The sequence below is a fragment of the Cottoperca gobio genome, chromosome 1 (assembly GCF_900634415.1).
Source record: "Cottoperca gobio chromosome 1, fCotGob3.1, whole genome shotgun sequence".
In the NCBI taxonomy this organism is placed as follows: domain Eukaryota; kingdom Metazoa; phylum Chordata; class Actinopteri; order Perciformes; family Bovichtidae; genus Cottoperca; species Cottoperca gobio.
In genome coordinates this window covers 4,641,284-4,666,091 of record NC_041355.1, presented here as the reverse complement: position 1 = coordinate 4,666,091, position 24,808 = coordinate 4,641,284, and the positions used below count along the sequence as shown (strand labels likewise).

At 45.0% G+C, this 24,808-nt stretch overlaps 1 protein-coding gene across 3 annotated transcripts in view; it reads left to right on the top strand.

Moving 5' to 3' along the window:
* Positions 1-24,808, top strand: part of znf827 (zinc finger protein 827) — a 63,811-nt gene that overhangs the window by 17,845 nt on the left and 21,158 nt on the right. For all 3 annotated transcript variants that reach the window (XM_029450337.1, XM_029450264.1, XM_029450421.1), the window contains exons 2-6: positions 1,826-3,094; positions 5,218-5,390; positions 5,681-6,176; positions 14,619-14,897; positions 24,472-24,711. In XM_029450337.1, the coding sequence (XP_029306197.1) occupies positions 1,826-3,094; positions 5,218-5,390; positions 5,681-6,176; positions 14,619-14,897; positions 24,472-24,711 (2,457 nt within the window). The remainder of the gene's footprint in view (positions 1-1,825; positions 3,095-5,217; positions 5,391-5,680; positions 6,177-14,618; positions 14,898-24,471; positions 24,712-24,808) is intronic.

The window sequence follows — 24,808 nt, the reverse complement described above, 5'->3', positions numbered from 1 at the left end:
AGGCTCTTGCTGCTTTTCGCATGTCACATGGAAATAGGTCAAGCCCTGCCCTGCATGACTCACTGGCTCTTTCTCCCTCTTCCTCTCTTTCATTCCTGTTAACCCTACTCAGGTGACAAAATGGCTTCAGGGAGCATGGGAAAATTGGGCTCACAATTGGCACATTATGACGTATTTATTCACCTTTTTAAACAGTCTTAAGAAATTGGAAAGGTCATGCTTCTATGCTCATCAGTCTCTTACATCTCGCATTGTTTGTGTAGGTGAAGTCTATTAGACATGGGTTCATAGACGGGTTGGAGACCCCTAAGGCCATTAACATAATCCGTTGCCTTGGTTTTTAGGCATCTGACATTTCCTGTCATCCTCTGGTTATGTGTTATTAAAAAAAAAAGTAAGGTGTGTGTGTGTGTGACAGACAAGAGAAGATGTTTGGATGTGCGTCAGCCCTGTTTGATATCTGTTGCAGAAGGAGAGTAGCGGTCATAGTGGGTTTTGATTGTGGTCACCTTTGTGGACCGTGCCGAGCCACGCTGGCCAGATGTCAGCCAACTCTAATGATCCCAACAGGTCGCTGGGCTGGGTTGCCCGGCAACCGTTTTGCCTTTGCCTGTAAACAGAGCGCAGACACACCGGGCCTCCGTCAGGGTCGCGAGGATGTGTGTGTGTGTGTGTGTGTGTGTGTGTGTGTGTGTGTGTGTGTGTGTGTGTGTGTGTGTGTGTGTGTGTGTGTGTGTGTGTGTGTGTGTGTGTGTGTGTGTGTGTGTGTGTGTGTGTGTGTGTGTGTGTGCACTGTATGTATGTTGCTGTGTGAGACAAGTCATTCTGTCACACTTTCTTGCCACTGTATTAGTGGCTGTACTGTACGCTCACTCCGTCTCTTTTCATCAAATGTTTTGTGAGGTTGTGTACAGGAACTCAAAGAGGAGGAAGATGGGGGGGGGGGGGGGGGGGGGGGGGGGGAGTCAGTTTTCACATTTTGTGTTGCCCAGGCTTGGTGCTTTTGACATATTCTTATGGAGGTTTGTTAATATGTATCAGGAATATTCACTTTTCTTTGTTCGCCCTTGTCTGGCAAGCTGTAATGTTTTGCTTATGAATATTGATACATGAAGTGTATATTAATGACCCTTGGTGACCTTAACCCTATCCTTATTGGCTCCCCGGTGGTATCTGCAGGCTCATGAATATTAATCTAGTTCTGTAACCTCCATTACCCTAATCTTTGCTGTCTAGCCTCCCAGAAGGACCCGTTGTCATGGTAACCCCTTTACTAGACTCTTCCAGACCAAGGGTGGGAAAAATATGGTTTAAAAAGGACAGAAAAATCTAAATTACTCAAACATCTTCTATGCGCCTGGTGGAAAGCTGCCATTGTATAAGAAAGAGGTTGAATTTGTGTCATGTTATCGGTCTCCTTGCTGAGCAATGAAGTGTATTTTATGCGGCTTCAAATGGATTTGGGTTTGGGCAGGTAATTGTCTTAGTGAATGTTGAAAATCGAGGTCTTAATTAGGCTTCCACATAGTACAGATCACTAATTTCTCTCCAAGCAAAGATGGGAAATAATAACAGTTAATAGGAAATGGTAATATTCCAATGTTAAAAGCTGTCCAGCCAGAAGCTATGACTCGGCCCGCTACTTAACTCTTAGTAATAAGTGTTTGATGGTCACAATTCATACTCGGGTTACTCCAGTGTTTGCTTATGCTCCGTCTAACTGTTCACTAGAGCAAAATGGTGATATCTTTGTCCCAATACTTGCACTCAGCCTTTTGTTTATGTTCCCTTGTGGTAAATTGTATCTTTCTCTCTCCTCTTCCAGATGTGGACAGCAACGAAGAAGGAGGGCCTGACGACGGTCCTGTGGAGGAGGAAGGCTGGTTTGGGAATGCTTCTGACACGCGCTCAGAGTCGTCGTCCTATGGAGACACCCAGGATGAGCTCCTCATGGCCAGGGGCTCCTCTCCTGATGAACGGCCTGGAGTCAGCACTGGGTCCGGGGACCACGATACCTGTGGAGGTGAGAGCTCATTGGGTTGCCCCACACCCGTCCATCGTGCCTCTTTGGAACTTCTCGGACTGGATGGAGGTGCATTCTCGGCCCAGGACACACTCTCCTCTGTGGTATCATCACTGTATGGTGAGGCAGCATCTCGTGCCCTGGGAAAACCCCTCAGCAGCAACCTACGTCGCCTCCTAGAGGCTGGGTCGCTGAAACTTGACACTGGGGAGCTCCTGGGTCGGTCATCCAGGGGAGGTGCAGGGGGAGAGTCTCCTCCAATAGGTCTAGCCCCACCTTTGACTCTCTCCCCATCTTCCCACCATGCCCAGCAGCTAAGTGCTCTTGCCCGAAAACTGGCCAATAACAACAGCGGCTCAGCCTCACCAGCCTCCTTGGCACCCTCAGTCACCAACATTAAGCAAGAGCCCCTTGATCCCTTTAACTCTGTCAACCCTAGCAACGGCGGTGGCTTTGTATGGGCAGGTGTTGCAGATAAGTGGCCACCGGCCAGCTGCTCCACGCCCTGCGGCTCCAGCCTATCCCCGGACTCTGCAATCCAGAAGTTAAAAGCAGCAGCGAATGCCGTACTTCAAGACAAGAATGCCGTGGCCGCCTCCTCAACGACTTCTTCCTCCTCCACTTCTGCCTCATCTGCAGTGCCCGCCCTCGGAGGGGGTGGTCGAGGTGATGATGTGGTGCGCTTTGATGCCTTCAACTCTCCGTTCAGCCCACAGTCAGCTAGCTCCACCCTCGCTGCACTTTCCAAGAAAGTCAGTGAGCGGAGCCAGGCCTCGTCAACGACCAGTTCTGCTTCTGACCACCAATCCTCCGCCAGTTCCTTTCTCTCGCTTGTGTCAATGACCTCCTCTGCTGCATTGCTCAAAGAGGTGGCAGCCAGGGCAGCAGGAAACCTGCTGGCAGAGATGAAGGATGGTTCCTCCCTGGCGACTGCAGGGGTCCTCCAAGAGGATGTGAAGCCCCTGCTGGACAAGAACCACAATACTCCCACGCCCTCTACACCCACCCAGAGCCTGGACTTGCTGTTGCCCTCTACTCCCAAGAACAGAGGCAAACCCAACAGCCAAGCAGGTAATCTCAAGTAATAATATATGCATAGCAATTATTATATGCATAGTAATGGTAATACTACAGTGCACAAATAACCGATAACAGGATAAGGTTACGTACATTTTACTATATTTATCCAGTGAAAAGATGTGAGACACGGTTACAAAACACTGAAACACACTCTAATTTGTTGCCTCGCGTTAACATAGAATCAGGCTACTTAAGCTTTATTGAGCTTGAGTAGCTACAATGATATAAAATTACCTTATGTGCAGATGAGAGAGACTATGAAAGTTCAAGATCACTTCACTTGAAACATGCTGCTCATCATGAAAAGTTTTCATCTTCTTACCTGAAGTTCAAAAGAGTATCATTATACTTCTGTGCAGCAGGTTTACCCGTCACCAAAATCCTCTCAGAAAAAAAGCACAATCCTGAACTGCCATGACATGTTTTTTTTCTAGTTTTGTAATGGTTTTGTTCTCACCTCACTGGCGCTGAAGTAGCGAGCAGTGTAGCCTCAGCTTAGCTGTCAGTCGAGCAGAGAGCATAGCCGAAAGAAAACAGCCCTGGCTGGCCTTCTAGTCTGGGAAATGGTCTGTGGGCTCAACGGGGGGTTCCGACTGAGACCTCACTGCCTTCTCAGACCAGCTCGTTTGTGCTCGGATGTGTGCGCTGCCAAAAGGGGGCCGTCAGTGTGTGTGCTCTGCACAGTGGGGAGCCCTGGAGTCCATATCCATCTCGGCAGCCTCCTCCTGGCTTCAACCCCCACTAACCAGAGCCCTCTGCACTGATCAGCACAGCAGACTTAAGGCCAAACACATCATACTTTCCACTGACTGGATACAGATGCGCACACACACACACACACACACACACACACACACACACACACACACACACACACACACACACACACACACACACACACACACACACACACACACACACACACACTTATGCTCTCTCTGTTACTCACAAATGGCCATGCAGTATGTTCTGTAAGTGTGTACTCAGATGTAGACATATAACCAGACAGGGGTGCACACACAGATCTCCCTCTTGCACAGGGAGATAGAACGCTTCAAAGTGCAGGCTCTTGCTAAGTAGCCTTTAGGGAGAACAGAATGTTTTCAGGGAGATGGATGGGCACTTTTGACGGATTGTGTCGCAACCTCACCAAATCTAAAATGGCTGGATCAAATTGACTTCAGACAGATGAGGCAGTCGATGTAATATTCTGTGATCTGCATGCTAAAAAGGGGGTCTGCTCTAACCCGCGAGCCGTCAAGGTCGAGCAGCGCTGTAAAAACGCAGGTAGTTGTTTGGTCGGCAGACTGAGAAATGTGACCTTGATTATTGACTGTCATGTCTTGTTTTATTGTCGTCCCTTGCCAGTTCTACTATAAAACTCTCGCACGGGCATGCTCTTCACTTTTAATATATAAGGAGAGCTTTCTCCCTTTTTCTAAAACACGGTTGTGATTAAATAGGAAACAGACGTGTCGAGTACAAAGACGAAGGTACTAAACTCACGCACATGTCCTCACTACTGTTTTATTTCCGCTTCACTCGGCTCAACTCGGGGGGGGGGGGGGAAGCAGAAGTCATTTTTTTTGCATTGTGATCTCTGCTGTGCGTGGAGAGGTTGGGCCGCAGATGGCGGTTTATTGTTGCAAATAGGCAGTCTCGAGGTTTTACACCTCAGGTCAATGAATGGCTGAGCACAGTAATTTCACCAAACACTGATTACCAGATGTTTTTCAAGGAACGGCACTGGAATACTTATGAAGCCATCCTGACAGAACCTTGTAGAATTTGTAATGCAATCATGCCTCTTTCTAATAAGACCAATTAAACGGTAATGGATGCCGGATATGAAGCCAACAACAATAATCGAGATACTAAAACATGCTTGGCTTTTTACTTCCATTGTTCCATTGCTTCCAGCTGGCATTTCCCTTGATAGTTTTCACCATTAGGTGTGGGGTAGTTGTCTATTCCAGTGAATACTGTCGTCTGCATTATGAAAGGCATGTTTTTCTTTATAGTAACAAAAGGACATTTCAGCAACATCGTACATATTTCCATGCACTAAAATACTAATGACTCTCCTTCTAACGATGTTCTTTGGTGCCCTCAAGGCTCTCCTGAGGAAGGTGGCAAACCATTCCAGTGTCCTGTGTGTGGACTGGTCATCAAACGCAAGAGCTACTGGAAGAGACACATGGTCATCCACACAGGCTTAAAAAGCCACCAGTGTCCCTTGTGTCCCTTCCGCTGTGCTCGCAAAGACAATCTTAAGTCCCACATGAAGGTGAGGTGATATGGATTTTCGTCATCTTGTGACCCTGCAACCCTTGTCACCCCCACACGCATCATCTTTAATTAGTGGCTAATATGGCTCTTGGAATATAATTGTTAACATTAGAGGATATGCATGCTTTAGTCAGATGTGTAATATGTCCTCTACATGGCATAATTAAACACGACCGCATATGTGTTGTAGGTAAATTTGAAATTAAGCAACGAGTCCTTTCCTCTTGATGCTCGGTAGCTCCAGAGGGAAGAAATGATTTGACTCCTATACCTGTCCTCCTTTTTCAGGTACATCAGCATCAGGACAGGGGTGAGACATTTCAGTGCGAACTTTGCCCTTTCACCTCCTCCCGTCACTTCAGCCTGAAGCTTCACATGCGCTGCCACCAGCACTTCCCCCGCACAGACGTCAAGGTGAAAGAGGAGCTCACCACCGACACGGAGGGCGAGGGCTCCCTGATGGGTGACAGCGGCTCCGCAGACCTGAGAGGGACGGAGATGTCCCCGCTGCACTCGGACACCATGCAGCAGATGTCCCCTCCGATCGAGGCTTCCTCCAATCACGTCCACATCAAGGAGGAGCCGCAGGAGAGAGATCTGTCTGTGCTCTCCCCCTTTAGCATGTGCAGGGACCGTCCCAGCAGCAGTGCCAACTCCCTGGACCTACCTGGGCTTGGGGTAGGAATCGGGGTCAGATCCAGTCCTATTGGTCCAACCACAGCCTCCCTCTTCAGTCCTGACATCACTACCAAGACGGCCACTGACCTGCTTATGAAGCTTTCAGGTTAATTTTTAATTTTTTTATAAAATGAAAATTGCAGTTCACTCTAGGGCTGCAACTAATGCCTATTTTCATTATTAATTCTAGAAGTTCAGCAAATGGCAAACAAAATACCCATCACAAGTTTGCAGTGTCCTTGATTTTGTTCCACCAACAGTTAAAAAGTCAAAGTCGTTTCGTTTGGTATCATATCACCAAGAAAATATTCACTTTTTGAGCTGACTTCACAGGCTGCCTGGATGACCTGTGAGAGCCTATAGAAATGAAAAGCGTAACGCTAGTCTCTGGCAGATCATGTTGTGAAGGGATCGGAGGAGGAGATTTGAGTTTTCTTTTATTGCCTATAAAAAGGAGGTTAGGGTTAATTATAAATCTGCATCGTCCAACACGAATAGAATCGGTTCATCTCTAGTCAAAAGTTACTTCTGACAGATCGCATCAAGTAATGTGGTTTTGAGAAGCACATGGAATAGCAGCGTGCATAGACACACTCCTAGCTTGACTCCTGTAATCCATAATTGTTTTGTTTATTGTACCATTTTCTCGACTTGACTTTATAACTCCAGTCATTGTAGTTGCACTTTTATAAAAAGTATTTTCATTTCTTCCAGACTTGAATGTGAACGACATCTGTTCTGATCTCCAGCGAGATGTTGTCTCTCCTTTGCCTTAAGTTTTGTTTTGATTCTTCACTGTCACCAGAAATAACATTCGTAAGAAGTGTAAACAGTTTTATGTTTATCGTTTCAGGTCAAGGCCGCAGTTTTTCTCTGTGAGCTGTTTTTTAAATGGATTTAAAAAAAATAATGGGAGCCTAAAATGTGTGAGAATTAGTTCAAACCTTGAGTGAATCGACAGTTTTAGCTTTTGACAGTAGCATGTACGTTAATGAGTTCCGACGTTTTATGGGCACTAACATGGGAATCAAATCTTAAAGTCCTGCTGGAATCATCATCTTTTTATACAGTGAATTAAATATAGTTTACACAATATGTGCCAAAGCTGCGTGGGTCTGAGGTTCAGACACGTATGTTTGAGCTGTTTTATTTCAGACTTCCAACTATCACTGTGCATATTGTGGATATCAGGGATGCCTTCACTTGTACACGGGGTTATTCACAACCTTTTGTTTCTGCGTCTCCCATGAGTATGGCACAAAAGTAGGCCATGGACTTGACGCCTTTTCACATGTACCACATGCCTTTTTAAACTAGTTAGGGCAGCACCCAAAGAATTCAAAACTTGTCCATTTATGATACTGATTTGAGGAAGACAAAACACTGCATATTTGACAAATAAGATTTTGGTTATATTTATTGTGCCTACAAGTAGCCTTTTACAATAACAAGATATATAATAGATGAGTTTAGTAATCAGCTGTTAAACAGACTCATGTATGTTGCCTTTTTTATTTAGTAAAAGTTTGATCATGTGCACTCGACACTCTGATGTCAATTGTATATAGTAACTAGTGGCACCTATATAACAAAAAGTGTTTCTGATCCTTAGCTCAACATTGTCTTGCCAGTACACATACTATATATATATATATATATATATATGCTGTATATTGCTATTGAAATCTATGGTACAAAGGCTTGAAATACTTCAATAATACAACAAGAACAACCTGCCAATTGGATGCAACTCTGGGATAAACACAGGAAAGATGTGCCCCGTGAGATCTGATTTTGCAAATCTATATTCAAAAGATGACTCATTTCAATGATGGCGGCTCCATCCATGTACAGATGGTAGATGCAGTAAAGCCCAGCACATCTAACTGATTTTGTTTGAACACTCATGTGTCATGCAGCTTCTTGTGTACAATGAAGGCGTGTTTGAAAAAAGCAAAAGAGACATTCTTCGCATTGTAACAGTATTCCAAGCATACCACGAAGGACTTAGTAGACCGTTCTGTTATTGAGCTTTTTTTACTTTAAAAAAATTAAATAAGGCGTCAGTGCCTGCTTAGCTAAATGGCCAATGGGGATATTCTTTCCACAAAAAAATCAACTGAAGTACCACTGAGCAGCACTAAAGTCCTTCCCTAAATCAAAGCATTTACAGTATGTTCATATCTAATCTTGTAAAGAAATGAACTACATATTATCTGCTTAAAAATGTCATTACAATACCCACATGATATTACATTCTTCCACCATTTAAAAACAAAACAAATTATTCGTCCAAGGTTGCATACTGTAGGATATACTGTATATATTTTTGCTCCTTTTGCAAAGTTAAAATGACACTTGATGGCTGCCCAGTAGTGCATCCTCAGTCCTCTGCTGCTGGCCACTGATTAGCTCCACTGAAGCAGTTGGGGATTAAATGATTTGCTCAAGGACACCTCGACAAAAGTTGTTGAGGGATTAACTTTTCTCACCCACATCTTATCAGTCGTCAGTGGAGTTGAAGATCTGTAACCTCTAGGCATCTTTCTCCTGTTAACAATTCTCATTGCCTGTGTGTCGGTGTTATTATGACAAAATGGTGACACATTTTATTCTAATGGTGTTTTATGAGATCAACTTGACAAGTGGAAGGAGTTCCTTGCAGTTGATGCTGAGCACCTAGTTGTCTGCATCTCACACAATATGACTAGTAATAGTGGTAGCAGTATTATATCTCATCTCTTGAAACTATTTAAGAATGAAAAGTTAACAATTGAATCAAGTATTTTCTGCCACTAGTAAAGTTTCAATGTGCTTTACAACATAATAGTATAGCATTATTTTTTTACAAACTTGACAAACGTGCTGCTCTGAGGTATACCGGGTCCAGTCCGTGTTTAGATGCATTTCACCATGTTGCAGATTATCAAAGGATGAGCTTGGAGACGATCGCAAGATTGATGGAAAAAGGTTGACCGAGGTTCAGCGTCGGGGTCGAGGCTATGGCTGCCACTCTTCCACTTAATGCTGTGTAATTAGATTGAGATCTTGAGCGAGGATGGGAGGAAAAAAACCCTGGGAACATTAGATTAATTAAAAATTTATGCATAATTCATAATTAAAAAGGAATTCATAATTTGAAATGATTAGCGCCCTCAGCGCCATACTGTGACCCCGCCAGGATGCGCAGGGACTGGGCTGGCTTAGTTAACTCCCCCTCGATCTCGCACGCCCGGGCTCCACATGGATGCCCCCTGGGTGCCAGTTGCACTTCACTCCCAGACTGCACAATCAAGCCCAGGCAACTCCCAGAGGAGCCAAGATGGCTCCTCGCAATGTCAGTCCAGTGTCAAGTGGCGGACATCTTAGTCAGGGCATCATTCAAGGAGAATGAGGAAGGATATAAAAAGACAGGACGAGAGGATGTTGAACTTGAATGCATGATGATGGGTTTTAATGAATACCGCTTCTTTGATCACAAAGTTCTCCCTTTGTTGGGGGGTGGAGTTAAAGATACAGGGTTATGAAACTGAGGAGAACTGGGCTCAGATCTTTGTGAGTCTTACCCATTCCACGGATCAGCCAGGGAGGGAGAGGTGAGGAAGTTCCTCCTGGGACCTATGGACTCCATTTCTTTTGACCTCCCTGCCAACCCAGATTGAATGTGTACACGAGCAGCTCATCCCTCCTGCTTTTACACTGCTGTCTCAGTGCCTCAATCCCACAAGGCCTGGGAGAGGGAAAGGGAGGGTGGACGGGGGGGGGGGGGGGGATGAGAAGGAGGGAGGGGGGGGGGGGTATAAAGAAATGAGACAGATAAAGTGACAGCAAGAGAGGGGGGAGGGAGAGAGAGGCAAAGAGGGAGTTGAATCGAGTTCCCCAGGCATAAAAAGCCAGTGAACTCTTCCTGACCTCTGACATAATAAGCATATCATTTTTTGGGTTGCCCTGCTTGCCATTGAGTGTTATACTGATACCCTTTGATTTTTATCCTTGCATGCTGACACAACCGTTAGCTATCCAGTGTGATCCACATTTTGATTCAGAGATGAAAGCCACAGAGGCACTTTGAAATGCACAGCCCCTACCCTGCGCCCAGTGGACCCTGAGTTAATAATGACAGTGGGCACTGCACACCCTCCAAACACCAATCCCCCCCCCCCCTCCCTGCTGCGGTGACACAGGCACAACGAGCTTGACCCTGGCTGGGTGTGAATAATTGGCATGCAGGGGGTTGTGGGAGGTGTTGCATCTGTCATGATGCTTTGCAGTTGTCTTATTTATCTTTTTCCTGGGAGAGTATGTTGCTTGCAATGCTTTGCTACAGTTTGACCCCTGTACATGAAAAATCTTGAGTACTTCTGAGGGATTTTTAGAGAACATAAGTCCCCCCCCCTGTATTATCATGACATTATAGGCAATATTTTTTGAGTTATTGTAAATGACAACACCACAGGCTCATCCATAGAATGTGGAAGTGATGGTCTAGTGGTACGGCTAGAACACCAGATGGTTGTGAGTTCAACACCATGCTGCCACCATTGTGCCCCTGAGCAAGGTACTGACCCCTGAGTTGCTCCAGGGAGACTGTCCCTGTACTTAGTTCACTGTAAGTCGCTCTGGATAAGAGCGTCTGCTAAATGTCCTGTAATAAATAAATAAAAAGTGTAGTGTAGAAATACTTTGGTTCTGTTGCGCCATCTCTTAGTAGACACAGAATATAGAATTTCGAAATGTTCTGTCACTTTGTTAACATCAAGATTTCATCTGCATGTCTCTTGCTTTCCAGCTCTGCATGAGCAGACAACAGGCAGGCCTTTTGTGCGTGACCTCTGGTCCATACATCCCCACTGCAGCCATCAGTATCACTGTCCGGTGTCTAGCACACTGTCAGCTATTGTTGGGTTCTCAACCTTCCCCACGTAGCCCTGTGCTTTTTTTTTTTTTCTCCGGGAGAAAACAGCAGCCAATTGTCAGAGGGGGAGCAGGTCGGCGTGACAGAGGTGGAAAGCTAATGAAGTTATTTGACGGCAGCCCTGGCCACGGAGCGAGAGGTGAGGCGGAGTGGACAAGCGCCTGGCAGCGAGACGGATGAGCATGGTGAAGGAAAGAGAAACGGGGAAGAGAACGACGATGAAAAGTGCACCGTGGCAGGTGTCAGAAGGGTGCGATAACATGGAGACAAACTGATAGCATCGTCAACCCTGAGCTCGAACCAACCTTACAGTATCATGCGCAGGGAGCTGACATTGGCCTGGGTCCGTCCTCACACAGGCGGGAAGCTCACAGAAGAGATGCCCAGTCACCCAGAGATGCCCATCTCCTCCTCAGATCTGTGTTCGCTTCACAAGATGATCTGCCAGAGACGGCATGCGCATGATGCTATGGTGATTGTGAAATTCTGACAGACAAAAGGCCAAAGTGTAAGCTTGGCGTTGCAAGCCGAAGTGTTGCTGTTGGTAGTGTGCGCAGGCTTTTTGTTATTGAGCCATCAGTTTAGAAGAATAAAAAAAAAAAAAACTTGTCCATTGGATTGGGCTACTAAATAATTCATTGAGCTCTGTAACATAGATTCTGAGTGGAAATACACTCTATTTATAGCGACAATCCAAAAGGTCACTGGAGTGGTGTGACTTTGTGTGCGAGTGCACGTTGGGTTGTTTTTGTTCTCGTGAGGCCACAGAGGAGAAGAATTCGAGGATCTTAAGTCTGTGTTGAGTCTGTATTCGTCAGTGGCTTATGTGCAGCCCGGCGTTTTCGTACGGCTCGAATGGAGCGTGACACGGCACGTGCACTGTTGTATGTGACAACACGAAAAAGGGATTTCTCCTAAGATCTAGATGTGTGTCTAGTCTGTGTGGGTTAAAGGGATAGTGTATTTTTCTGTGTGTTTTGTAAGGCGGTGACCAAGTGTGCTGTCCCTGTCTGATCCGACATGGCCCAACACGCTTCTAATTAGAGGACGTCCTTCCAGGTGCTGACCAGGTTATACTTAGCCTGCCCGCTGACATCTGACGGTGTGACATTTCCAGCTGGTGCCGCATGCGACCCTACGCCACCGCCCCTGAACTTGAAGGTCACTGCCCACTAACCCCCCCCCCCCCCCCCCACCGCTCAACCTCTTCCTTCTCCCCCTCTTGAACTGCAGCCCGGCCCGCCATGGTGTGGCACTGTGGCGCCACATAGGTGGTCAAACCACCAGCACCTGTCCCCTTTTGCTGCCCCGTATCCCCTGTCCCTGAGCCCTCTATCCCTCCGGCATAGATCATCATTAATCAGAGGGGCTGGAGCCGGCACAGATTGATGATGTGGGCAGGGGGCGACAGGCCTGTGGCGGTTAGAGATGTTAGGTGAGGCGGTAGGGTGAGGAGCGGAGCAGATCTCTGCTGGGGCCAAAGGAGACTGGACAGCAGTCTGCCCAAGAGTGATAGCCGCTCTTGTGTGTGTGTGTGTGTGTGTGTGTGTGTGTGTGTGTGTGTGTGTGTGTGTGTGTGTGTGTGTGTGTGTCAAAGGTTGGGGAGGGTGTCCATCTATATGTGTTTGTTTGTACCCTAGTCAGCCACAATCAAACTTCATGGAATAAGTTTTATTTAGAATTGAACCCTATTGGTAATTATAGAGATGAACTCGTGCTGTCCATGTAGCTCTTTCTGTTGGAGCGCCAGCAAATTAACATGCTTATGTCAGAATGCACGACTTAAACATCATAATGCTAAAGTTTTTAGCTGTGAGGAGAAATAACTCTTGAGGTGCATATATTTTTTTAAATTTACAAAGACAAATATAGAAAGCAACCTTTGCACACATTTGGTTATCATTAGCATATGTGATGGCCTGCCTCTTGAACTTTGCTATAGCAACGAGGCTCTGCTTCGTGACTCACGTGTTAAACAATGTAAAACACCCCAGGTTGCAGATACTTATTTATCTATAGTGGCTTATTTGTTTATTCTTCTGGCAAATGGCAACATTGCAGAGAACAAGAGGCTCCACACACACTTCCTACCAGCTTTAATGTTGCTCAAATAAACACTGCTTTCCCACGTCTTTCAACAGCAGGTGTTAATGATCTAATTACCCATAATAAGTCAAACAAATACAAAAAAAATATAATTTGTTATTAACTCATAAAAGCAACAACTTGCACACGTGTTGTTGTAACTGTTTCACGTTTTCTTTTTCTTTTTTACACCGCCAACAGCCACTTAATGAAGTACTTACTGCTGTAATTGTTTCTGAAGAAATGGCTTGTCGTAAATCAGGTTACAAAAGTATCCTTTAAGCTTCCCCACGCTTCCTGTAGTTGCACTGAACGAGAAGAATGTTAGGAAGACAGTAAGAAGAAGGTATTTTAAAACATATTCCTGCAGTTCTTCCTCCACTGTTTTTATATCCATTTTAAATGTCCACAGTGTTGTAATCTGTAGCCTGTGTAAACCTTCGTTTTTAGTGCAGAGTGTAGTAGAACGTGCTGAGAGACACAAAGAGAGGCGCTTGCCCCGCTGTTCTTTTCTTGGCGGCTATCGGAAGTTGCTCCATGTCTAATTATTAATTATTCATCTAAGGCGGATTAGATGTGGCCCAGTTTCTCTTGAAGATGACTTTAGAGCAGAGGGATCCATGTGACAGTTCACTCCCTAACCTAGGCTACACACTGCAGAGATGGCAGATAAGACTTCAGCCGATTGCTATCGCGCTCTATAGAAGTGAGGGAGTTATTTTATGTCCTTACGTCTGAAGATGATTCAGACGACGTCCGGGGCGAGAAGGGATAATGAAACTAGACTTGAGTAGAATAGAGCTGAGAATGAAGTGTGCAGAAATTAATGAGATGGGGAGGCGGGCAGTGTGAAGGAGAAAAGAGGAGGTGAAATGAATTGGGAATTTTATGGGGATGCCCTAAAGACCAAGAGAGAAGGACAGTCATGGGGTTGCACCCTCTGTGTCAGCCCACAGCAGATAGGACTGTGACAATCCACTGTGGACTACTTTGTTATTCCATTTAATCTGCATTTGCATGTGTTATACTTTATGCTGTGTGTATACAGTCCTCTTCGCTCAGAAGAAACATTGTACGGCATATTACCCCGAACTTCCGTTGTTGTTGTTTTTCACTCGGCACCACTATAAATGTAAGATGGGTGCTCGCCACAAGCTGGAGGGTGAGTGGTATACAGAATGCAGCATGTGACCCAGGCTCTCATTTCACTGCTCTTTGAGAGACGGTGTGGAGGGATGCATGCCGTCCTGTCGTGGAAGAGAGACTGGCATACAGCCTGGTCCAGTGTATAAGAAATATTTGTGCCTTTTTTTAAGGAAACCTACATAACACACACGTTAATCTCACGTAACACACACCAATGATGGACATAATTACGACACCAGATTTGCCTTCATGGGACGCTTCATGTTACCGTTACCTAAAACCAATGCTTTATTTTGTTTTGTTTACACCTTTTTTGAAAATACCCAACAAACCTCACTTCTCTCCTCAAATCCTCAATTAATTTCTTCTCGTTCCTTCGATTTCTTTTCTTTCTGACTGCAGCGGCCAACCAGAGGGAGACGCTCAAGTCTCCATTCCACCTGAAGGAGGAGCCCAAAGCGGAGGAAGCCTTGAGCCCTAGACCCTCCTCCCTGTCCCAGAGCCAGGGAAAGCCAAGCTTCCCCGGGACTTTCTGCCATGACGGACCAGCGGGGGCTGCAGCGGCCACAGATCGCCCACGGTCACTGAAGCCAAGGGAAGGAAGCCCCATGACTAAGAGCAGCTTGCTGAGCCACGATATCAACCTCAAGGTGGCTTCAGAGCTGCTGATGAAGCTTTCAGGTAGGATGTGTTCATACTCTATGGATTTGTGCATGGGAGGGGGGGGGGGTAGCCCTTGTATCCCCTGTATCCCCTGTATCCCTGTGATGATATTCAGGTAACTTGTCTTGGAGTTTGATTTTCTCTCCGCAGTCCCCGTCTAGGCAGCTAAGTTTATGTGAACAATAAGCCGTGCGCTGAGGATTTGTTCTGCTTTGTTTGTGTGCGGCAGTTTCTTGTCAAAACGAATGGCCGAAGATCTATCTGCTTGTTATACTGAACTTAAAACTCAACCCTTATCCCAGTGACAGTTAAACAGTAAGATACTTGACATGCGCTGACCGCTCTGACATCATCCAACGCAGCATGATTTAGCCTTTTCAGCTTCAGGTTTGAACTCCGCAAGAATGTTGGTAACAAGTCCTCAGGCAAGGACTCAAACCTAGTTATTTATTTTGTTGCACATTGCGTATGTGCTGCTGAACTTGTGTTATTGCTTTAACAGTTGTTTTCAATTTCTATACACTTTGTGTCGCTGCTAGATAAAGTTTAAAGCCGCCGTTTTATTTTAGCCTACATCCAAAATCACCACTGAATGCCAGGTCTAGTTCAAGTGTATTATGGACAGGTGTTAGTCCGCTGTGGGCTGCAGGAGTGCATCTCTCAGGCAGTCAAGAATGACACATGCTGAAGTATGCATCAGTATGTACCAACAGAGCTGGCTTCCCTTGCGACATGAAAATGTTTATTTTATTCAACGATCCATTGCATCACTCTGTGCATCGTTCTGAATTAAAATAATATTTCTTAATATTTTACTTATTCTAATACATAGTAATTCTTATGGACTACCTGTTCTTTTTTTAATAATATACAGACTGCTTTCAACATTGGAATGATTAGCAGCCTATAATTATACAGCCATAGCATGTACAATGTGACACACTTGTGCAAATATGCAGCCACAGTGTAAAAGAAAAAGAAAAGAATAAGAAAAAGCACAAAGCAAATGGCAGTCTGATGGTGGCCAGCGGGGCGTTACTCAATCCGCGGCTCTTCATCCTGTGCCAGTGCGTGCGTGCGTGTGCGTGCGTGCGTGCTTGACGGACACCTCACACACACCAGTTGCCATTGTTCTCTCTGGGTTGACTGGTGTTCGGAGTGACTCATGCTGGCTGGGAGCTCTGTGGTACTTCACGTGTACTGCTCCACTGCCTGCCCCCAGGTCACGTTTCCGTGTGTGTGTGTGTGTGTGTGTGTATATGTGTGTGCATTTGCTTTTGTGTGTGCGTTTGAGGAAGACAACGATGACATGATTACTGCTTTAAAACAACGAAAAGAAAAAAACAACCTAATTTAAGATATTGGCCTTTGTGTTAAATGTGAGAGGAGCTGAGAGAATGATGTGAGCCGTGTGTAATTCCTCCACTGTACTGCCTCCACCCATGTTCTTTGTTTCATCACTGTTAGCACTCGTCCTCTCCCATCATTTTTGCCATTTCCAATCCCCGCACTGATGTTATCCTGCCAGTTTATTTGGTTCTCAAGCAGCATGGCCAGCATTTATCCCCACCCATCACTTACACTAGCTCTGCAAGGTTGACCTAGGTTAGGGAAAGATGCTGCAGCGTTCATCCGTCCGCTGGCTCCCTCTGCCCCCTCACACAGTCCTCCTGAGCGCAGTGCCGTTCATTGCCATGGCAACAGCGGGGGCGGTAGATGGAGAGGGCTGTCTAGAGTGACAGCCTTGACAAGAGTCTGGACCCTCAAATGACCCTGGGGGGAAGGGGAAGGAGAAAAAGATGGCGAGGAGGGAAGGAGAGCGCCAGGGAAAGGTCAATGCCGTTACGGTCACGTGTGATTACGGTCATGAGGTTCAAGGGCATCTACACAGTAACCTCTCTCTGTCCCCTGATAAAGGTCAGCCCCAGAGCACAATAACCCAGTTAGGACACTTAAATAGGGAAATCACATCGGGGAGTTTAGACTAAGCATTTTCTTTGTTCTGTACATCACTTTTTCTCTGTTTTAAGAAGCGCTCATTTCCTCTTCCTTGCTTGTCGTACAGCAAATGGACACAGCCTAATTAGATTTCCGCTGCTCATCCTTACTCGACCACGGCATTGGACAGTCCGAGCAAGTGGGGTTGTCATCATTACTGCCCATTGTGCTGTAACATGAGTTGCATCATGCCTTTAACTAGGTCACTTCTTCTTCTCTCTCCTTCTCCCCCCCCCCCCCCCTGTCTCTCCTCCTCTCTTCCTTATCAAACATTGGTTGGTCGTGTTGAGTCGCCTTGCAAGCGCTACCTCCCCCACATCTGTTTAAAACCAGGCTGCTGGTGTCTGGGGGCTAATTACGCCGGGCTAAATAGTCCCTGGCGCCAGAGGCTAACGTGTCCTAGCAGATGGGCACTGGTGTTGCAGGGCAAGGGGAACATGGCGTCACAGGAAGGGAGGGGGAAAGGGGGGTACAGGGCCCTAGGTGGTGCCCTGGCAGACTGGCATCGTGTGGGTAACAGCCGCGCCACCCACTCACCATTCAGCCACCCTCACTATAGGTGTGAAATCACACTTTGTACTTGCTTAACTCATTCCTCATTCCTTAGGAACAGGCCTTCCATCTCTGAGGACATTTTACAGGCCCTCTCCCCCATACAGTGCTCGTTACCTTCCTAATAACAGAGAGCTAAGGAGCAGAGAAACTTCGTACCAAACTTTATGAGTTTCTGTTTGTTGATTATTACAGAAAACATCAACCTACTTGCACATCCGGCAGGAACAAAGCACCACGTACCTTCCATCAGAGCCTTTTCTGCTTAATATTCAAATGCCAGTTTAATATTAACAGGTGTTGATCCCTGGTTTGGTCCACCAGCTCCAGCGATTGTTGTTGCCCAAGATTTTATAAGAAAATTGTGTTGATTTTGTGTGTCGGAGCAATTAGCTGAATGCTGGCAAAGTGGGTGTTGATTTCCAAAAGCATTGGCATTTCTTGCAGCAGTGGCCAGCGCTGATTGATTGAGTGATAATTAACGCTGTTTGTAATCAAAGGATGCCAGCTCCACCTGGCCTCCCCTCAAAGGATTTCACAATGGCTCTACTGTAGGAGCCACAACTGACTGACGTACCACATGTTTGTCAGCCTACAGCGTGGATATCCTCACTGTCAACGGGATAATCTGACAGTTACTCCACTCTCCGTCAAGAGTTTTGTGGGGGTTTTGCTCTGCTGAAAAGTCAACTCTTGACTCAACCAAAAAAAGAAAAGAATCCCTGTTTTAATTCTGCTGTACCACTTCATTTTTGGGATGAAATTGCAACAGATAAAGTGGAAGAATACCATCTATGTTGTTTTGCAGCACCCTGGTTTGGTTGTGCATGATTGCCTCTAGGTAACCACAGTGGAGCATGGCGAGTAATGTCTCTGCTCTTTGATGAAGCACTTGTTACAGATAAAAACACACATTGTACATCTCCTCCTGCCTTCAGGTAGCTGCAGGGATTCAGTCAACCAAAGTGTAAAAGCAGTTTAGGATCGATGCAGATAGACTTATTGACATTGTTGCCTAATATGCACTAAATATGTGCTTTGTTTCTTCTTTGTGTGGTTTCAGGTTGTAGATTGTGTTTATTTACATTATTCAGCATTACTATGTAAGTACTGCCTTTTTTTTTGTATTCTGCACCGCACACGTCTAATACAATAGATGATAGAATGACTAAATGATCAACTCAATGATTGTGCACTGAAAACAAAACGGTGCTTTAAAAAACTAAATGTTTACAGCTATTCAGTTCTAAATGTTCAAACAGCCAATGTTCACCCTGTCACAGTACTACTCCTACAGACTTTGCACCATTGACAGTAAAGCACAGTTGAAGGTTAGGAAAACATGTCATTCTTTGCACTGGTCAGCAACTGTCCTGTGCAAAGAAAAATAATTGAATCTTACATCAAATTAAAATACCAGAAATAGTTTAAATTATATTGGTCGCCCCAGTTTCTCTGGCTCTATGCTGAAATTGTGGTTCAATAAGGAATGAACCAAAAACTAAACAAATGGAGCACTGAAAATAATATTTATTATATTAAAAAACTATATTTATATATTAAATATATACATATTTTATTTATTTATTTTTTTTAATTTTATATATATATATATATAATAGATGCATATTTAATATATATATATATATATATATATATATATATATTTATATAATAGATGCATATTTAATATATATATATATATTTATTTAATAGATGCATATTTAATATATATATATATATATATATATATACACACATACACACACACATACATACACACACACATACATACACACACACATACACACACACATACACACACACATACATACACACACACACACATACACACCAACACACACACACATACATACACACACACACATACATACACACACACATACATACACACACACATATATATATATATATATATATATATATATATATATATATATATATATATATATATACATGGAATGTAGTGCTCATTATTTATCCTTACGCTCACTTAAAAGGATTCACTATTTACTTAATATGGCTTATCACAGCAGACTGTGTAAGCAGTTCACCATTCTAATTCACAACACTGGGATTACTGTACAGTATTACTTTATGTTAAGCTGCACACTGCTCTGACAGTGTCCTCATCATGCCCCCTCAGTGTGGCCGCTCGCTGACCTCTCTTTACTCCCACCCTCCCTACCTTCACATGTTTCTTTCTGTCTCACCGGCTCGATATCGCTGCTTATATTTCTATTTACAGAAATGCACAGTTGAGTCCTTTTGCTCCTTGCTATTTGCGCTTTGTTTCCTGCATAGGTAGTTTTATATGTGAAGTGACGGAATTACAGAGGCAATCGCTTGTTGTCTCTTGTCTTGACCTTTTTTAATACGATGAAGCTTTCCTAGCCCTGGATCGGCGCTGGCTTCTGCCAAATATTCTTTTGTTTTAGGAACACTTTTATAAGGACCATACCAGGTTCCCTATGGGCCGCTTATCAAGCACACTGCTCTAGAGTCAGATGTAGCTGCAGCTTGCCACCGTTGGAAGGCTGAAACTACTGAAAGCTAGCTGGTCGAGGATCTTTGTAGCAGCAGCTGTCTGTGAAGTCTGCAGGCAAGGCTGCTGTGGCTCCCACATGACATGCAGTCTCCACACTGCAGCCTTTGAAGCGCATGAACTCTTCACCCCTGTCTGAGCAGGTCGGCTGGAGAGCAGGAGAATAGAGAGATTGAGAAAGAGAGAGGGATGGGGGCAGGGATGGAGAGATGTGGAATAACGGAGCAGGGAGAAGGGTATACTAGGATAACGCGAGGGGGGGGGGGGGGGGGGGGGGGCAGAGAGAGAGAGGTGGAGAGCTTGTCATTTAGGCTCGAGCCATTCCTCATCCTTCTGTCCTCCCCCATCTCTTCTCTCTCATCCCACTTTCTTGTTTCCTCTCTTACCCTCGGGTGTTCTTTTTCTGGCACTGTTTGACCTCCCCCCCCCCCCCTCTTTCTTTCCCTGTCTTCTTGTCCTCTTCCTCTCCGTGTCTCCCTCACTTGCCTGTCTGTCCAAGTTTTTGTTCCCGTGCCATCGATGCATCAAAGTGGTGCAGTAAATTGACTTGCATGCATTAAGTCTCTAATGGTGTGTGACTTTTTAAGTTTAAGTGTAGTTACAAATCTGTCCTGGGTCCGTACCTTCCTACTGTATATTCTCGGCGAAAGAGGCTGTCACATCCACACAGATTCAAGTGGACACCCGAGGTCAAAGTTGATCACTAAAAACAGAACATCGCACAAACCCCAGTCACTTTCATTCTGACTCAAATCTTGAGTAGTGCTGCGTCAGAGGGAACAAGGTATGTATAGTGCATTTAAAGCAACTTGGCATACAGATCAGTCGCACACATTGTAAAACGGCAATATGGTTGCCATTACAAACCAAATGGAGCTGAAAGTAGCTTTCGTTTGCAGCCTTTTACACATTTGGACAAGTTCTACCCACCTGATTCAGGCAGACTTGCAATCTAACAGTGTGTCATTGGTTTCTAAAGCACATGCAGCTGTTTTTGAATAGGACCCATGTGCATTTGTTCAAGACATGGAACTTAAGCACTGAAAGTAAAAACCTGACTAAAACTAAAAGATCATCGCTTATTTACCTTACTACCTAATGTACTTTATTTAGATGCATGCTTTTAAATTAATTAAAAGTAAGGTTGCATTTTGTAATTAGATTATTTGTAAGGAATAACAATAAAGTTTCCCTGGTTTCTAATATCGCTCAAATATTAACCACAAAAATGGCTCCCAAATATCACATATAGCAGTTTTTGTTATCGGCAGTGGTACAACTATCATAGAAATTAATAGAACACGCACATAACTTAATGGCCTGCAGTTTAACCCCGCTTATTTTCCATAGTTTTTGAAAATATTTTGAAGTAGTAGTGTATATACACTGGCATATTTTGAAGTAATATTCAGAGGAAATGGAGAAACAATGACACTAGAGAAAAGCTATGATATTTATTGAGAAAGGGCACAGACCCCCTTGTGTACACACACACACACACACACACATTCTTCCAGACCTGTTTCTGTAGCCTAATGGCAGCTGGTGTATCACAGAAAAGGCTTTTGCACCAGAGGGGATGACACATGCTCATAGACACAAAGGGCACACACACATACACACATGGACACACTCACGCTCTCACTTACAGAGACACACAAGCTGGATTCAGGCAGACTGAGGGCTGCTTTTTATGGCTTCAGAACATTAGGTCGTGACCCCGACCAACAAGCCATAGCTATTATCAGTGTGAGAGTAAGGCCACGTTTTTATTGTGTGACAGGTAGACTTCTGATCTGGCCTGCTGTGATGTGATGCTTTCAACGTGGTGTCACTGTGTTTACCACCAAATATTTTCTCTCAGTGTCACGTGACCTCTCTGTGATGGCTCTTTGGGTTGTAAGCATGTTTGTCCCCGTGCTGGGAGCTCAAGTACATATAGCGTGTTTCCGTGTGTAACTCTGGGCGTTTTTGCGGCGCAGCAGTCCACTCGGCCTCTGTCGTTAGCGTGGTGATCCAATGATGGAAGCTCGGGTGTCCCTTTGTTGACCCTGACAGAGCTGTGCCCCCCCTCCCCCCCCCCCCACTCACCCGTCCACCCTCCCGTCTCTCTCCTCTGCTCTGCCCCTCCGTCAGCTTCTCCTAGGTTACTCTTGGCCAACTCTGGCCACCTGATTAAGGGATTAGTGGGGCTGATGGTTGTCAGTGTCCCCCTCATGCCGGCTACACCTGGACCTCGGGGAGGTGGCAAGGAGGAGTTTCAAATAAATTCACACACACACACACACACACACACACACACACACACACACACACACACACACACACACACACACACACACACACAGCTAGCATACTGATTCTTGCATGTTCACATGTGCGCGCAATGTACTGCAGGTCCGGTCTTGGTGTCTCACACTGGCCTCGTTCAGCAGAGGGGTGGAGAATGTGAGGGGAGGGGTGGCGGGGTTAGCGCAGGGTTACTGTCTCGTATCTCCCTCCCTCCCTCCCTACTCTTTCTCCAGCTCTTCTAACCTCCCCCCTGCCCCTCCCACTGCTCCCGATGCCCTGCCAAATTCATATATCCCATAATCGTGCTGAGTCGCCATGTCAGCAGCACTGTATCAACCCCACTGCTTTGTCTTGCTCCTGCTTGTCACCACACTGAGACACTGCCTCCCGCCATCCCTGCAGTCAAAGATCAGATACCTTGGATGTTCAGATGCTAACGGATGTAGCAATCAAGGATTTATTCACTCATTCGTCTTTGTTCCCCAAATGTTACAGCTACACAGTGTGTCCTTATTGTAGCTTTAAGTAGGCCTACATTTAATCAAGTACATTTAGCCACAGAGGCCATTCGAGAACCAATGTCTAACATCGGAATAGCTCTGCATTAAGAACATCACAATGTCCTTTTAATAGTTTCCAATATTTCTTTAATGGTGGCCTATAGTCTTTTTGTTTAATATGCGTGGAGAGAAGAGAGGCAGTGTTTGATTCTGCAGATCGACTCGGGACATTCCTAACAGATGCCATCTCGACTATTTTTAGCCCGCTCACTTTGCCTCACCTCCTTAACTTGTATGAAAAGCGACTCAACGGCTGTTTTTACCCTTTCAGGCCATTGTTCATGTGCTAAAAACATCAGAGGCTCTTCTGTGCGACACCTCCAGTGTTCAGAGCCATAGATCCGTTGCTTCTTAGTTAACATTGCTAAAGGCTTTCTCATTCTGATTTTGGTGTCTTCCCTGTTTGCTTCAGTGAGCTACTTGGAGCCCTCCCCAAGCGACAAGTGACCTCCCGCTGCCCTCTCGGCCTAATAATTAAACAGCTAGATGCTAACCGGCTCAGCGCAGCTTTAGCTGCAGTGTTTTGGCTGTTGGATTTCACTATTTCAGTTGTAATTCCATCCATACAAGTTCTTTAAACATGTATGCTGGATGCGTTATTAACTTGTACACTCTGTATTAAGTTATTATTATTAATTGTTTTATGAAGTTTAATATTAGGCTTATTGAGCATCAGGATATGTCTAATTCAGCAGGTGACTGGTTGCCAGTGCTTGGTCTCTTCGCTGTAATTATTCTGAGCAGCACGTTGCTAAAGAAAGTCTTTTGAGTTGGGAAAAGTCCAGACTAACAGCTCGGCTAGTTACAATCAGCTGCTGGTGTGTGAGGGAGAAGAACGCTCTGCATCGCAGGTCAGACGAAGTTTGATAATCACCAGTTGGTCCTATTTTGCATTTATTGCTCCTAGAGTATAGTACCTTGAAATGTTAAAATATTTGTGCACTGATGAATAGCTTTCAACAGACTTCCCCTGTGTCCAAAGACTTTGCATATTATTGTACAGTGAGTTATGGTCTATTATGTAGATCGGTACATCGCAATGCAATCAAATAAAAAAAAGCCTTAGAATGAATATCTTTCAATCTTATCTCATCTTTTCTACATCAAGCCTCTAAGAATAGAGGGTGTCTTGTGTCTTACTGCGTTTAGAGCCTTTTGATGCAGATGTGTGATTTTGTGAATTTGGGCTGTATGAATAAAATCGACTTGACTTGTTCAAGATAAACACATCTGACGAGTAATTTTGAGAGAAAACGCTTCAAATTAAGCTTTTATTTGATATGCAGCTGCAGCGTAATCATCTGTTCTGCAGTCAGGGTCACGTGGAAGACGTGTACTATGCATAAAGTCGGGTCCAATGAAGAGCAGGTATAAAATATGGTCCCCACAAACTGTGGAAGATGTACTCTTTACTTAAGTACAAGTACCACGGTGTTGTTGTACTGCATTACAAGTAAATGTCCTGCATCACATTTCATTGGTTTTTGTATTTCTCTGGTTAGTCCGTGTATGATTGTTAAAGGGGTCAAGGTAACAAAAATCTTTATCCTTAGATAATGTATAACGCTTAAATCTCTTCAGAGTCTGACCAGACATTCCTCTCTTGTTCAATCATCTGCTGCAGAGAACAACAAAGACCAGTACCAGAAGCTGAAAGTTAAGGCAGAGCCCATGGAGGTGGACCCATCCCCAGATGAACTCACCCGACCAGCCTCACACCTGCTGGCCTTCAGCACTTTAGGGATGAGGGAGAAGACCGAGCCATTGGGTAACCGCCCCGAGACGTTGGCCCGCCCCCAGAAAGACCTCTTCTCCCAGGACATATCGGTCAAAATGGCCTCGGAACTACTGTTCAAACTGTCAGGTACGTTCCTTCCAGACGTGCGCTGTCAGGCACACGCTGTTCTCTGAGCAACAGTAGATCCGCACGCACACATGCACAGCAACATGTCTTCTTTCCC